Here is a 17,212-nt window from a genome sequence, read left to right as displayed (position 1 = left end):
GCCTCCTGCTTATGCGACGTCGCTTACACCCTTTTGATCTTTCGCCACATTAACTCCTCCGACACCTTCTGTGTCAACACCGTGATCCATGCGCAGGACACCAAGAATGGTGTTGACTCTGTGTTGCCTGTCCAGAACTCTTTGATTCACATGTATGCTTGTTGTGGGAGTGTTCAACTTGCTAGGGTGTTTTTTGATGGCATGTTGACAAGGGATTTGGTCTCGTGGAACTCGATCATCGATGGACACATGATGATTGGGGAGTTGAATGCTGCACACCGACTGTTTGATGAAATGTCTGAGAGGAAATTGGTTACTTGGAACGTAATGATTAGCCGGTATTTGAAGGGTAGGAACCCTGGATATGTGATGAAGTTGCTTCGCACAATGGGTGGGTTGGGATGACAGAAATTTACTCTAAATGCAGGAGGGTAGAGGTTGCGCGTAGAGTGTTTGAGGGGAAGACAGAAAGAAAATTGATGGCAGAATTTTGGGGTTAGGGTTCAAAGTGGATTTTTGTTTTTTTTTTCTTTTTTCTTGGATTAGATTCTGGTATTGGGTGTTTCACCCTGCATCTCGACTACCTCTGGCTGCCGCGAGAACGAAGGTGATGGCGGTTGCCGGAATAAGGGGGATTAGTCGCGACAGGAAGAAGAAAGTTGTAACGCCCCAGCAACTTACAGGGACTGTTGACTGCCCCCACAAATCACCATGAGACTTTCCAGTGTGCTTTGTCCTCACTCGCACACTTTCCGAGAAAACTTCCCGAAAGGTCACCCATCCCAGAATTACTCCAGGCTAAGCACGCTTAACCATGTAGTTCTTAAGGGTTAGGCTACCGAAAAGTAAATGCATTTTGGTGATATGGGTAGCCAAATCAATTCCTTTAAGATATCCTTCAACTGTATAGTCCCATACCTATACAATCTCCAGATCCCTCTCATTCCGGTGTATTGATCGATTCGTCCATGTGCCCCTTCCACTCGAAGCCTGCCAGGAGCCGCTCCTTGTCTGTGCCCCCTGCACCATGCCTCTTGCACCGGCGTTCACTCCCCGCCCTCGTCAGTGCCCGGGTGTCACAAAAGTAAATAACATGTCATGCAATTGAATAATATAAGATAATACCACGTCATATAACACTTATTAAAATACTTAATAATAAATTAAATAAAAAATTCTACCTAATATAAGATTTACACGAAATCAGCAATTATAAACGCCGTTAATGAAAATTTAAAGGAGAGGGTTTTATTGCCTCAAATTAACAAATATTTGGATTCAATTGGGATAAAAAAAAACATGAGGACGCAATTGAGAATTGAACACAAATATGAGGACCAAAACATATATTTAACCTAAAAGTTTTCATTCTATATTTTTAATTCCTATTTTCTTGTTTGAACTTGCTCCATCCAACCCTGTATTTCAAAACTTTGGGTCAATTTTATTTGAAATTTTGTTGACTTTGTAGAAATTTTGTTTCAATTGACTAGCATGAATTGGTAAGAGAAACAATATTGAAAGTATCAAATTATAATACTAGTTTGGAATGTAGTGTACAATATTATATGTCCAAGGAAGAAAATTACTCAAACTTTTTGTCCTTTGAGGTGATAAATCATACTTATGTTTGAAAATTGGTTGCCAAAATTTTCCTGTAAAGGCTTGGATTCGATCATATACAATGGATTTAAAATTTCCCACATATCTGTTATCCTAATTGCTACTCTTTTAACCCCAAAGAAAACACATTCTCCTTTTTTTAATAACGGCCATGGATTAATGGATTTTTGACTTGAATAATGTCTTTCATGTTCTGCTTTTTCATTTCTATTTAACGTGAAACTCTGACTTATAATTATATTCCCCACACAATTTATACAATCACACTCATCAATCTATCTAACCTCTTAGGTATATTATAAATGCATCACAATAAATGCATTACGCTCGGCTAGAATTACAACTTATACAATCACATTCATCAAATGCCAAGAACAATGCTAGATATATCTTATTAAACCTGACTATACTTAAAAAACTTATTAGCCACATCGTCAAATCCCCACCTCCACTCGCATTTTCGGGTAATAATGGTTTTGGACGATAAGGTATAATAACTATTGATGTTTGTGACATCTGCTTGTTCCTGCAACAACAGAGCAAACTCAAGTTGCACCTCCACTTCACCCATTTCTGGTCGTTCCTCAGGTTCATCCTTCATGCATCTCAAGGCTATGTCTATAAACACTTGCCAACACTCTGGTGCAATCTTTCCTTTGATTTTCGGATCAATATTCTCCTCAACACACTTCCCCATAAGTTCTTCTAGCATTGGAAAAATACTTGTTCCCCTCACTACAACTTGTAGCAGAACAACACCAAATGCGTAAACATCACATTTATGTGTGACAGTACCGTCCTTTATGTACTCCGGAGGTAAGTGGGCAGCATGACCTAAATGTGAAAGCATCATCAGCTTTGTTCAATTTAATTGACAAAAATTCGTTGCAGTGAGAAAGTAAGCTCAATAAAACCGGTAATTATTCTGTAGCAGTATATAATTATAAGATGTATTACGTTACAATAAGATACTTGTAGAACAATTACCTACAATATCCGTTTGTATTGGTTTTGACTTTTCTTTGAAATGTGCTCCCATTATGCTAAGGCCGAAACTTGAGAGTTTTGGGTGCATGTTGTCATCCAAAAGAATGCTGGCAGAATTGATGTTGCGGTGAATGATGGTGCGTTTGAGTCCGGCATGAAGGTAGTGTAGTCCACGTGCTGATCCTATGCAAATCTCTATCCTTTTTTTCCATGGCAGTGCTTCCCTAACCTTATCATCTACCAGGTATCGATCTAGAGATCCATTGGACAAGTATTCATGCACAATGATCTTCTCTTTTTCGTGGTTGCAAAATCCTACAATAGACACACAATTTGGGTGATGAAGCTGACACAGTAACTCTACTTCTCTTTTGAATGTTTCACTCTCCTCCTCCTTAAATCGCCTCACTGCCACCGCGTAATCAGAACCATCAATATGCTGGAGACAACCTTTGTATACTTTAACCCATGCTCCTCGTGCAATTAGTCTCTTATGATCAAAATTGTTGGTTGATTTCTGAATATCAGCAAGAGAAAAATGACGACACAACTCTTCTATTACTGTTGGATATTGTCTTCCGGATGAACTTGACTCACCAAAACATTTCAGAAACATTATCACGTTTCTTGCCACAGAGATTGAACTGAGTGTCTATCTAGTACATACACCCATGCTTATATTTTAAAGCTTCTTGCTAGACACTATATTCTTATTAATTTCGATCAATACTTTACTTTATTGTTTTACCATCAAATAATGAATATGGACAGCTTTTCTTCTCAATCATTGAAGGTGGTAGTGGACCGTCAAGATAAGATGTGTTGTCTTTACAAGTCAGAAAAAAAATAAAGTGAAGCACAACATAATTGCTTGAAAAATATAAAAAGGGATAACTATTATGAATTATGTCATATATGATGGAGATCATGTCGTCATCTCAAAACGACATCATGTCAGCAGAAGTTTCTTGACCATAGCAGCAATATAATATCTCAAAAGCTTGACTACTTCAAAAGCTTAGTAGCCACAGCGTCATATCCCCACCTCCACTCAGATTTTGGGTTAATAATGGTTTTGGACGATAAAGTATAATAACTATTGGTGTTTGTGACATCTGCTTGTTCTTGCAACAACAGAGCAAGCTCAAGTTCTACCTCCACCTTACCCATTTCTGGTCGTTCGTCAGGTTCATCCTTTATACATCTCAAGGCTATGTCTATAAACACTTGCGCTTTCAATGACAAGAGAAAAAAAGAAACAGGAAGGCCAACTTGCCAGTCTACCAGTCTAGCAACAAACTAGGTTGGGTTGTAAAGATGAACCGGTTTCAATTGGCAGACCAAGTCCAACCTAAATTGTTTTGGAAGGCAAATATTGAACGAGACTAAAAAAGGCTGAATTGGAGGTTTACCACCCAAAGTTATAGGTATTGTTGAGGATACTGTTTAATGTCATGATTCATGTAATGCCAAAACAATTGCGCTGAAATCCTTACCATACTTCTTGCAATCCCTGCTTGCCTTCTTACAGGAGAACTCTGATACTCGTTTGCAATTTGGTCCTAAGATGTAGCTGGTTTTTGTCAGACAGAGCATGCCAACACTAGGCTGCAACTTTCACTGCCTTCAAATTTGTACTAGCCAAAAACGATTACAATGACAACTTATTTAAAATCTCATTCACAAAAATACTAAGAACAAAGAAAGCTACAACAGCTAGAGATATCTTAATCAAACTTCACTACTTCAAAAGCTCACTAAATTACTTATGGAACATGTCTTCTAAGTCACTGCATACGGTTTCCTGTTCTTTCAGGCCACTGACATACTAAAAATTCCCCCTTCATTTTGGGATAATAAAGGTTTTGGAGAATACGGTATAATCAACACTATCGATATTTGTGACTGAAACAGTACTTTTATAAAATAGAGATATATGAGAATAATATTCTGTAATTGAAAAGTGTATACTCAGAATGAACAACTGAAAAATTCTAATCACCAGTATTAAAAAAGACGAACAACAACTTTTAAAAACAAACGTTCTTCATGTCCATGGCAATGCAAAACCTATCAAAAGGTCAGAAAGAGAATAGAGAGCAACAGAAGTAACAGGTAGAGTCATACCATACGGAGTCCCTCACTACACAAATTCCTTCCATAAAGATTGCGTCACCATTTTCTTAACGTTCCCTCGTTGCCTCACTCTTTTCTTAATGAACTCAGTTTGCGGATCACTTGCCAAGTGGCTTTTCTGCCTAACAACATTTCTCTCCCTGTCTCTCTCTTCAACATTTCCTGGGTACGTTACAGTGACATCTGCTTGTTCCTGCAACAACATGTCTTCTAAGTCACTGCATACGGTTTCCTGTTCTTTCAGGCCAATGCAATACTGAAAACTCCCCTCTGATTTTGGGATAATAACGTTTTTGGAGAATAAGGTATAATCAGTATCGATATTTGTGACATCTGCTTGTTCCTGCAACAACAGAGCAAGCTCAAGTTCCACTTCCACTTCACCCATTTCTGGTCGTTCGTCAGGTTCATCCTTTATGCATCTCAAGGCTATGGCTATAAACACTTGCCAACACTCTGGTGCAATCTTTCCTTTGATTTTCGGATCAATATTCTCCTCAACACACTTCTCCATAAGTTCTTCCAGCATTGGAAAAAATCTTGTTCCCGTTATAACTTCTAGCAAAACAATACCAAATGCGTAAACATCACATTTATGTGTGACAGTACCGTCCTTTATGTACTCCAGAGGTAAGTAGTGAACAAAACCTAAATGTGAAAGTATCGTCAGCTTTGTTCGATTTAATTGACAAAAAATCGTTGCAGTGAGTAAGCTCAATAAAACCGGTAATTATTCTGTAGCAGCATATAATTATAAGATGTATTACGCTACAATAACATACTTAAAGAAAAATTACCTACAAGATCCCTTTGTATTGGTTTTGACTTTTCTTTGAAATGTGCTCCCATTATGATAAGGCTGAAACCTGAGAGTTTTGGTGCATGTTGTCATCCAAAAGAATGCTGGCAGAATTGATGTTGCAGTGAATGATGGTGCGCTTGAGTCCGGCATGAAGGTAGTGTAGTCCACGCGCTGCTCCTATGCAAATCTCTATCCTTTTTTTCCATGGCAGTGCTTCCCTAACCTCATCTTGGAGGTAATAAAGTAGAGATCTATTGGACAAGTATTCATGCACAATGATCTTCTCTTTCTTGTGGTTGCAAAATCCTACAATAGACACGCAATTTGGGTGATGAAGCTGACACAGTAACTCTACTTCTCTTTTGAACATTTCACTGTCTTCCACATTAAATCGCCTCACTGTGACTGCGTAATCAGAACCATCAACATGCTGGAGACAACCTTTGTATGCTTTAACCCATCCTCGTGCAATTATTCTGTTATGATCAAAATTGTTGGTTGATTTCTGAATATCAGCAAGAGAAAAATGACGACACAACTCTTCTATTACTGTTGGATATTGTCTTTTAGATGAACTTGACTCACCAAAACATTTCAGAAACATTATTACGTTTCTTGCCACAGAGATTGAACTGAGTGTCTATTTAGTACATACACCCATGGTTATATTTTAAAGCTTCTTGTTGGACAATGTATTCGTATTAATTTCGATCAATAATTTAATTTATTGATAAACATCAAATATAATGAATATGGACGGCTGTTCTTCTTCAACCATTCAAGGAGGTGGGTCAGGGGAACCGTCAAGATAAGGTGTTTTTGGTTGAACGGTAGGTTTGGGATTGTCAACAAAGTAAGACCATAATTTCATTCAGTTTAAACCTTCAACAAAATATGATACATCATGAAACTTGTTTCACATATATTTACTATCGTTGAATGATATATTCTTAGGATCAGCTTTCCAATGGACAAGCAATTATTGTCAAGTGATTCTAGGCATTTTTGTTCACCAAAAGTGGAAGTTGTAGTTTTAGGAGATAATAATTATTAGAACATGATAAGAAGCTCTCAGAAAAAGAAGAAGGAATGTTATATTGCAAGTTTGTTCATTATATGTCAATAGGTATAGAAAGAATGGTAGAAAAAAAAAATCCCTTACATTTTTTACATAACTCCCTTTACATGCCCACACCCAACAACAATTTGATAAATCTCTCCTTCATCTGTTCCATATCTGAATTAATATCAGACATGAATGTCAACGTTACAGACAAATCTAATAGAAGTCATTAACAAAATTTTATTGTAATAGGAAGGGAGAAACAATGTTATAATTTGGTTGTTTTTTCTTTTTACTGTATTGTTTGAGTTACACTTAGGAGAAAAGAAAAACATGAATGGAAAATTTTGTCAGGAAAAGATATCATATATCTTAATCTATGTAAGCTTGATTCCTATAATTAATGTGCTGAAATCTTTTACATATAATTTGAAATACCTTTCATATATACAATATACTATAATTTGAAATTTCATATATATACTGTAATAATACCTTTCATATGTACGATTTGAACCCAAATATCAAAATTAGCCAAAAATAGCGAAAATGACAGGAAGGATATATAAGTTAGTTGCCATAAATTATATGCAGGTGTAGTGAGTTGCACTGGTCTAGTGATGATGAGACTATCTCAAAAACATTCTACGAGGTGCAAAGATGTAAGAGTAAAATGCATATGGTAACTAATTCTGACAAACAGTTTGGTTCGTGGTTCAAAAGCAAAGAAGGTGAAAAGAAGTCTGAATGTCACAAGCTAGTGACCCAAAATGGAGAAGGAACGATTCCATCTTATATTAAAATATAAAGATATAAGGTTGCTTAGTTGAGTTTCCTATATTAGTTACAATCTATTAGGATTTACATATTTAAATCATTTTAGAAAATTTGTTGGTTTTTTAAAACAAAAAAATTATGTAATTTTTTATGTAAAAAGGTTAAGTGTTATTTACAATATTATCATTCTATTGACTAAGATGGCTTAATAAGCCTATCATTTAAGTGTGAGATCTATACAATATATTAATATATTTAAAATAGGAGAAATATAATATTTATGAGATGTATATTATTATTTTAAATATAAACAGAACCATTTAAAACAACAGAATTCACTAATCATATGTATTAGTTATTAAATATAGGTCTAAGAAAGCTATAAATATATGTTATCAAATATCTTATTTCATAATCACTTATATTCATATACTCACTCAAAAATCTCTTAATAGCTTCAATGTGAGAGAATCTTTATAGGTGAATACCTTCCTCACAGTGATTCAAAACTCGAACACATGTCAACGATTAATAATATCAATGGAGACTGCTTGACCAAATTGGCCAAATTGTTTGAAGTAGGATTTTCTTGTTTGAATTGACTCCAAATACTAAACTCCAACCCTATATTTCAAAACTTTGGGTCAATTTTATCGGCTTTGTAGAAATTTTGTTTCAATTGACTAGCATGGAGCAGTAGTGTGATTGGTAAGAGAACAGAGATCTGTACCATAAAAATCCGATTAACTCGTATTTGCTATAAATTTCAAGTATAATGTAATCATTCTTATATTTTCGATTTTTATTTAAGTGATTAAAAAACCTATGAAAACACATTCTACTTTATATTTTCTACTTTATATTTTCGATTTTTATCGTAAGATAGAATTTGAAGAACTTAATAAAGTTGTGAATGTTCAAGTTGAGGTGTTTATTTTGCAAAAGTGTGTTGAAGACTTGGAGCAGAAGAACGTGGGTTTACTATTTGAATGTCAAAAACACTCGGAGGAATCAAAATTTTCTAATGAAGTTATCTTTGAATTAGAGAATGAAAACCTCCCAATTGTATTTTCGCAAAAGGAATATGAGGGAGAAGAAAAAGATCAGGTATTAATGAAAGGAGCAAGTTTAGTCTGGGTTAAAGCACATGAAAAAGTCTTGACGAAGGAAGACAAAATTTAAGTTTAAGGGAGAGTTTTGTAAAAATAAACTTAAATATAGGAATTATCAAATAATTATTAAGAGTGTAGTGTTTATTGCATTGGAGGAGGAAGAGTCTATTATGGTGTATTATTTGTAATAATTGGGAGTATTATTATATATGATCCGTGGATGATAGACCTAATGTTAGTCCTATAAATTGTAAGACTTATGAGAAATGAAAACTACCAGAAACATATTCGGAAACATCTAAATGAGTGTCATTTTCTAACAATTTGTTCCTAAGATGTAGCTGGTTTTTATCATACAGCATGCTCAACTTCCATTGTTGGTTGTTCATCCTGCATCCTAATGTGATATATATCTACAAAGACTTGCCAACACTACGCTGCAATTTTCACTACCTTCAAATTTGTACTAGCCAAAAACGATTAAAATGACAACTTCATTTAAAATCTCATTCACAAAAATTCTAAGAACAAAGAAAGCTACAAAAGCTAGAGATATCTTAATCAAACCTTACTACTTCAAAAACTCAAATTACTTATGGAACATGTCTTCTAAGTCACTGCATACGGTTTCCTGTTCTTTTAGGCCAATGACATACTAAAAATTCCCCCATGATTTTGGGATAATAAAGGTTTTGGAGAATACGGTATAACCACTATCAATATTTGTGACAGAAACAATACTTTTATAGAACAAAGCTATATGAAAAAGCTAGAGAATATTCTACAATTGAAAAGGGTATACTCAGAATGAACAATTGAAAAATTCTAATAACCAAAATTCAAAGAGACAAACAACAACTTCTAAAAATAAACGTTCTTCATATCCATGGTAATGCAGAACCTATCAGAAAGATTAGAAGGCAAATCAGCAATAGTCAGAGAGAGAATAAAGAGCAATAGAAGTAACAGGTAGAGTTATACCACACACGTCCGTCACTGCACCAAGTCCTTCCATAAAATATTCTCTCTTCGTTGCCTTTTCCTCCTAATGGCCTCAGCTTGCAGATCACTTGCCACTTGGCTTTTCTGCATAACAAATTTTCCCTCCTTGTCACTGCATACGGTTTCCTGTTCTCTTAGGCCAATGACATACTGAAAGTTCCCCTCTGATTTTGGGATAATAATAGTTTTGGAGAATAAGGTATAATCATTATCGATATTTGTGACATCTGCTTGTTCCTGCAACAATAGAGCAAGCTCAAGTTGCACCTCCACTTCTCCCATTTCTGGTCGTTCGTCAGGGTCATCTTTTATGCATCTCAAGGCTATGTCTATAAACATTTGCCAACACTCTGGTGCAATCTTTCCTTTGATTTTCGGATCAATATTCTCCTCAACACACTTCCCCTTAAGTTCTTTTGGTATTGGAAAAAATCTTATTCCCGTTACAACTTCTAGCAAAACAATACCAAATGCGTAAACATCACATTTATGTGTCACAGTACCATCCTTTATGTACTCTAGAGATAAGTAATGAACAAGACCTAAATGTGAAATGTGAAAGTATCATCAGCTTTGTTTAATTTAATTGACAAAAATTCGTTGCAGTGAGTAAGTAAGCTCAATAAAACCGGTAGTTATTTTGTAGCCGCATATAATTATATGATGTATGTAGGATTTTAAGTATAAGAGACAAAAGAATGAAAGGAAAGCTGATATATTTTATTAAATATAATAGTCAATATTTATGCTAAATTTTGAAACAAATTTGAGAAATATATGCTAAACTAATAACTAAATAATGTATAAAATTCTCCTAAGAAATAGTATAGGAATATATGTCTTTATTTAAGTGACTGGAGTCTTTCAATCACATGTTTTTTGGATTCACAGAATCCCAACAATGTCCTCCTTATCTTAAATGCAAATCTTGCTTAAGGAAGTGATTTTGTTAAAAAATCAGCAAATTGATTTTCAGTTTTGCAATACAACAGCTGCATGTCACCTTGTTTTGCATCTCCCTTAGGAAATACAACTTTATCTTAAAATGTTTTGTTTTCCCATGAAACATAGGGTTCTTAGAAGTTGAAATTGCAGCTTGATTATCAATAATAACCTGTGTACTTTCCTTTTGCTCTATGTATAGATTAACCATAAGTTTTAGCCAAATTGCTTTATTTGCAGCTGCAACAGCTACTACATATTCGACTTCAGTGGTAGATTGTGCTATGACTTCTTGCTTCTTTGAATTTCATGAAAAAACTCCAAAACCAAATGTGGAAAAGTAGCCTAAAGTTTTTTTCTTGTCATCACTCCCATCCCAATCACTATATGAATATCCATAAAGACTGAAATATTTCTCTGGCTGAAACTTCACTCCTTAACCAATAGTACCCTTAATATATCTCAAGATTCTTTTGGTTGCCTTAAAATGAATCTTACTAGCACAGTGCATATATCGTGACAACAAGCTTACTGCATAAGTAATGTTCGGCTTGGTTGGAGTCAAATACATCAGACATCCTATTAAGCTTCTATACAATTTTTCATCAACCTTTTCATCTCTATCTTCAATGCTGCATTTCTCCTTTTGATTCATTGGCTTGCATTCCTTCATTTTTTTACTTTCTAAGAATTTCCTTTGCATATTTTTCTTGACATACAAAGACTTCACCTCTATCTTGTTGCACCTGCATACCAAGGAAAAAAGACATTTTTCCAAGATCAATCATTTCAAAAGCTTCTTTCATTCCTCCTTTAAACTCTTCAATCACCTCCTTTGAATTTCCTATCATAAGTCAGTCATCAACATACAAGGAAACAATGACTATTCCAACATCCGTCTTCTTGACATACAAGGTAAACTCACTTATACTTTTTTCGAAGCCTAAGCTTATCAAATATGCATCAATTCTACCTTACCAAGAACTTAGGGCCTGCTTTATGCCATACAAGGCCTTTTTCAACCGATAAACTTTCTCCTTCTGTCCATGAACTATAAATCCTTTAAGCTGCTATACAAAAACTTATTCTTCCAAGTACCCCTTTAAAAAAGATGATTTAACATCCATGTTGTTAGCATAAAGTTAAAGAGAATAAATTTTGATGATGTCTCAAAGTCAAGTCTTAAGTGTTCTTATTGTAGAAAGATCTTCATGAAGACTTGTTTTTATATTAAAGCTTTTTTTAATTTAGTAGATTGATGTATAGGATGTGGTTTATCTTTGATTCTATGTATTGCTTGCCTTAGGTTGCGTTAAAATTAATTTTTAAATCAGAAAACCTCATTTTATACTCAAGATAATCGATTATCAAATTATAATAATCGATTATCAGTAATTAATTATGACCTGCCATAATTGATTATCACGAGCAATTATGAGAATTTTTAAGCAAGTTTTTTACCGTTGTGCATTCATTAAATGCATAATCAATTACTATAAGTGGATAATTGATTATCACAATTAATTAGTTGACAACGGATTTTTGGAGGTATCTATAAATTATATTGGAACTCTCATTCTAAAATACGAAAGATACAAAGTGTATTTTTCTAAATTCTTATCTGCAGTGTGCGATGATAAGTGTTCTGGGGTTTGCTGAACCCTTGTGCTATGGCTTTGAAAACTTGGCTTGTTGGCATGGAGCGAGAACTTTCACAGGTAGTGTGATTGAGTGTTATTGTTATTGGCATAAAGCGAGAACTTTCACAAGGAGTGTGATTGAGTGTTGTTGTTGTTGCTGAGTTGAAAACCTATCATCCTTCGTGAAGCATTCAGTGAAGGTGTTCATCCTTTGTGAAGATTCAGAGGAGGTGTTCATCCCTTGTGGGTCACAGGGAAAGTGAGTTTCATCTCTTGGGGGTAACAAGAGAGGTGTTCTAACCTTAAACTGTTTTATTTTCTTTGTAATTGTAACAATTTGTTGGTTTGTGCTAGTGAAACTTTAATTCTCGGTTGCGATTAACAACTGGATATAGGATCTCTATGATCTGAACCAGTATAAAAATAATTTGTTCAATTTTCTCTCTTCCTTACTCTTTTAATTTGTTTAAATTGTTTTAAGGAAATTATTTTTGGGTGAGAAAATTATTAAAATAACGATTTGCGATAAGAAACCAATTCACTCCCTTTTGGTTTGTTGAACACGTTAACCATTCCGTTGCACCGTTCTGACACATGTGATGTATAATCCAACCTTTTTGTGCAAAAATAGCTAACAACAACCTTATGGTATCCAACCTGGCAACCGGAAAAAAAGTTTTTGAAAAGTCTACCTTGAACATATGCGCATATCCCTTCACGATAAGCCTCGTCTTATGTTTGTTTACAGACCATCAACTTGGTTCTATAAACCCGTTTTACTCCAATGACATTTTTATCTTTAGGTTTCTCTGTGAGCTCCCATATTTGATGTTTTTCAATCATATTAAGCTCCTTCTTCATTGCACTTACCCATTTTGAATTAGTTGTAGTTTCATTGTAGTCTACAGGATCCATTACAACAACATTACATCTTTGATAAATATCAGAGAGAGATCTAGTTCCTCTAACTGGCTTGTCATCCACATCTTCTTCACTTTCCTCCTGAACTTGAAGCGATTTCTTCTCACTTTCCTTGCTCCATTTTTATTCCTCAAAGAATTGCACATCTCTGCTAACAATAATTTTATTACAATGTGGCAAGAATATTCTATAGGCTTTTGATGTTGAGCTATAGCCTACAAAGATTCTCGCTTCTTCCTTTTTATCAAGTTTGTCTTTCTTGATCTGTGGAATATAAAAGAAACACAAGCAACCAAAGAGTTTTAAATTTATCAATTTTGGTTTAAAACCATACCAAGCTTAAAATGGGGTTAATTTTGAAAGAGCTTTTGTTGGCAATCTGTTCAACCAAAAAAACAGAAGTGTTTGTAACCTCTGCTGAAACTTTTTTCAGAAGATCTTTGTCATAAAGTAAACATCTCATCATTTGCGCTCCACAACCTCATTTTGTTGTTGGGTATAAGGTGTTGTCAATTGATGTTTTATCCTTGCATCTTCACAAAACTTGTTGAACTTACAAGACGTATATTTTGTACCATTATTTGATCTTAATATCTACAACTTTCTTCCACTTTGATTTTCAACCCACACTTTAAACTTGTAAAATATGCTAGCAACCTCAATTTTGTTTTTCATGAAAATGATCCAACACATTCTTGATAAATCATCAATAAAAGCAATATAGTACTTACTGCCATTTAGAGATGGAGTTTTATGAGGTCCTTTGACATTCGTATGTATTAACTGCAGCTTGCTTGTCAGTCTTCAAGATTTGTCTTTTGGAAAAGGCAACCTCGTTTGTTTTCCATATTAACAAGCAGCGTATACATGTGATTTCTCTTCCAAGTCAGGCAACCCTTACAAGATCATTCTTCCACAAATAGAGCAAAGCGCTATGATGAAAATGACCCATCCTTTTATGCCAAACCAGCATGTTGTCTTCAACCTTGTGCACAACTGCTCTTCATCAATCAAATTCAAGGCAAAGTTTTTGCCTTTCATTTGAACTTTGAATAATTATTTATTATTTGAGTCTTTAGTCATGCAAGTTTTATCTTCAAATAGAACTTTATAGTCTTTTTCTAGAAGTTGGCCAACACTCAACAAGTTTTGGTCAATTTCAGGAACGTATAGAATATCAAGAATTAATTTCAAGCTTGTGCAACCTTTGACCGCGATGGTTACTTTGCCCTTCACTGCTATTTTTGCTCTGTTTGCAATTTTGACTTTTGTGTTGTAGGTTGCATCAAGATCTTTGAATAATTCTTGATCGTTAGTCATGTGGTTCATGCAACCACTATCACTTAACCAACTTTCTATTGATCTTGTAGTAGCAAAACAAGAAATAACAAAAAGTTCTTCTTCTTCATCCTCTTCAACAACAAATTGTACATTCTCTTGTTTTTCTTTTTATGACTTGCATATTTTCTCAACATGCCCTAATTGTCCACATTTATGGCATTTCACATCTGGCCTCCACCAACACTTTGTTTATGGATGATTGTTTTTCTTACAAAAAGGAGACGATGGAAAAACATGAGAGGATTTGCTATTGTTTTTGTGGTTGAAACTTCCTTACTTGCCCTTTTTTTTCAATGATTTAACTACTGAAGCCCCTTCAATATTACCTTCTTGTCTCATGAGTCTTCTTTGTTCCGGAGTTTGAAGTGCGGCCAAAAGTTCTACCAAGTTAATAGTAGAAAGAATTTTTAAGTTCTCTAAGGAAGTTAATGTGGCTTCATATATCTTTTTGAAATTGTTACAAGTAGTTTTTGAACAATTCGAGAATCAGGAATGTCAGTGCTAAAAGGACATATTTGTATTGTCTCCGAATCTTTCATCCTTTGCATCTCAAGTTCTCAAACCAGATTCAAAGCTTGCATTCCTTTGATTCTCTCACTACCTTCATACTCTTCCTTCAAAAACTTCTAGATTTCATGTGTTATTTTCATCGTCATTATTCTATTGAAAATGACCGGAGATACTGTTGTGAAAAACATTGATTTAGCTTTGGACCTTCAAAGCCTTCTTTCTTTACGACTTTTCATTTGAGCAACCGTAGGATTATTTGGCGAGGAGACACTTCATAGTCCTCTTCTACTGCTTCCCATACATCGTTAGTATCAAGATATGCTTCCATTTTGACGGTCCATATTTGATAGTTTAGTCTATCAAATACAGGCACAAAAATGATAGTAAAAGATGTTTCAAATTTCATCTTATGTGTGGTGACTATTTGGTGGTTACAAGTATTTGTTGGTTATATTGTAAGATACCTTATTCTTCTTGATACCAATTTGTAGGATTTAAAATATAAGATACAAAAGAATGAAAGAAAAACTGATATATTTTATTTAGCATAATAGTAAATATTTGTGCTAAAAATTAAAACATAATCTGAAACAAATTTGAGAAATATTTGCTAAACTAATTAACTAAACCATGTATAAAATCCTCCTAAAAAATAACATAGAAATATATCTTTATTTAATTGATTAGACTCTTCAACCACGTGCTCTTCGAATCACGTAGTCTCATCAATGTATTACGCTACAATAACATACTTAAAGAACAATTACCTACAGGATCCGTTCGTATTGGTTTTGACTTTTCTTTGAAATGTGCTCCCATTATGCTATGGCCGAAACTTGAGAGTTTTGGGTGCATGTTGTCATCCAAAAGAATGCTGGCAGAATTGATGTTGCGGTGAATGATGGTGCGCTTGAGTCCGGCATGAAGGTAGTGTAGTCCACGTGCTGCTCCTATGCAAATCTCTATCCTTTTCTTCCATGGCAGTGCTTCCCTAACATCATCTAGGAGGTAGTAAAGTAGAGACCTATTGTATTCTTGCACAATGATCTTCTCTTTTTTGTGGTTGCAAAATCCTACAATAGACACACAATTTGGGTGATGAAGCTGACACAGTAACTCTACTTCTCTTTTGAATATTTCACTGTCTTCCACGTTAAATCGCCTCACTGTGACTGCGTAATCAGAACCATCAATATGCTGGAGACAACCTTTGTATGCTTTAGCCCATCCTCGTGCAATTAGTCTTTTATGATCAAAATTGTTGGTTGATTTCTGAATATCAGCAAGAGAAAAATGATGACACAACTCTTCTATTACTGTTGGATATTGTCTTCCGGATGAACTTGACTCACCAAAACATTTCAGAAACATTATTACCTTTTTTGCCACAGATATTGAACTGAGTGTCTATTTAGTACATACACCCATGGTCATATTTTAAAGCTTTTTGCTAGACACTATATTCTTACTAATTTCGATCAATACTTTAATTTGTTGATCAACATCAAAAAATGAATATGAACTGCTTTTCATCTTCAACCATTGAAGGTGTGTTTTCTTTTCCTGTCTGAAAAGATAAAGTGAAGCACACAATTATTGAAATAGAAAAAAGATAACTTAAGCAGATTAACTATTAAAGGCAACCACAATTGGTATAGGTATAGGACGTAAGTTGTTTTTGTTTTTCTATTGAGTTGCTTATTTATTTAAAATGCTGTTTTTTTTTATCAACATTTTTAAAAAAAATCTATGCTTACCGTTTGAACTCGTTTCATCCGAATGTCTGTAAAACACACCAATGAGGGTTTGTATTTGGAGGATATATAATTAGTTAATTTTTGTTCATTTATATGATAAACAATGTTAAGAGTTTCATGTCAGGCCTAATTGGGAACGAAGTATTGTAACAAATATTATTATGCACAAGAAAGAAATTTACTCTGTTCCCTTGGATTATCTACTGTAAAACTCCTCCAGTTTCTAAAAGTTTGTTAATTGCTTCAAATTGTTCATCTTTTGAGGGTGATAAACTCATACAGAAGGTAGTGCCAATCAGTTTGAAAATTTGTTATTTGCCTGTGAAAGCTTGGTCTATGACTTTGCATGAACCTACTCTTGTAGGAATAGAAAAAAGTTTTTGACGGGCTAATTCGTCCAAAAACAGAACAACGTTTTCAATTCAAAAATCCAAATTAACTTTGCTCGTCGATAGCCTGACAGGCCAGTTCCACGGATGAATGAGGCCAACCTCACAACCTAACTTCATTGAAAAAAAGATTGAATTGTATCACTACACTTCATATTAACGACAATTTGATTAAAGTTTGATACAACTCAATCAAAATTTGAAATAATT

The 17,212-nt window shown here is 34.5% G+C and overlaps 2 protein-coding genes and 1 pseudogene across 2 annotated transcripts; all 3 read right to left on the bottom strand.

Moving 5' to 3' along the window:
- Positions 1 to 1,917: 1,917 nt before the first annotated feature.
- On the bottom strand, positions 1,918 to 3,329 carry LOC106759478 (receptor-like protein kinase FERONIA). The gene is made up of 2 exons (XM_014642663.2): positions 2,611 to 3,329; positions 1,918 to 2,457 (listed from the first exon to the last, which is right to left on the bottom strand). Exons 1-2 carry the CDS (start codon positions 3,224 to 3,226, stop codon positions 2,018 to 2,020), a joined length of 1,056 nt encoding a protein of 351 aa, XP_014498149.1. The 5' UTR covers positions 3,227 to 3,329; the 3' UTR covers positions 1,918 to 2,017.
- Positions 3,330 to 4,745: 1,416 nt separating this feature from the next.
- Positions 4,746 to 6,170, bottom strand: LOC106759477 (annotated as a pseudogene).
- A 3,063-nt stretch (positions 6,171 to 9,233) lies between these two features.
- LOC106758486 (receptor-like protein kinase FERONIA) lies at positions 9,234 to 16,227 on the bottom strand. Its single transcript, XM_022780179.1, has 3 exons — positions 15,624 to 16,227; positions 9,482 to 9,954; positions 9,234 to 9,401 (listed from the first exon to the last, which is right to left on the bottom strand). The coding sequence occupies exons 1-2, from the start codon at positions 16,225 to 16,227 to the stop codon at positions 9,494 to 9,496; spliced, it is 1,065 nt and encodes a 354-aa protein (XP_022635900.1). The 3' UTR covers positions 9,234 to 9,401; positions 9,482 to 9,493.
- Between the last annotated feature and the right edge of the window lie 985 nt (positions 16,228 to 17,212).

This window comes from Vigna radiata, chromosome 4, assembly GCF_000741045.1.
Source record: "Vigna radiata var. radiata cultivar VC1973A chromosome 4, Vradiata_ver6, whole genome shotgun sequence".
NCBI classification, from domain to species: domain Eukaryota; kingdom Viridiplantae; phylum Streptophyta; class Magnoliopsida; order Fabales; family Fabaceae; genus Vigna; species Vigna radiata.
This window is presented reverse-complemented; position numbering and strand designations above follow the sequence as displayed.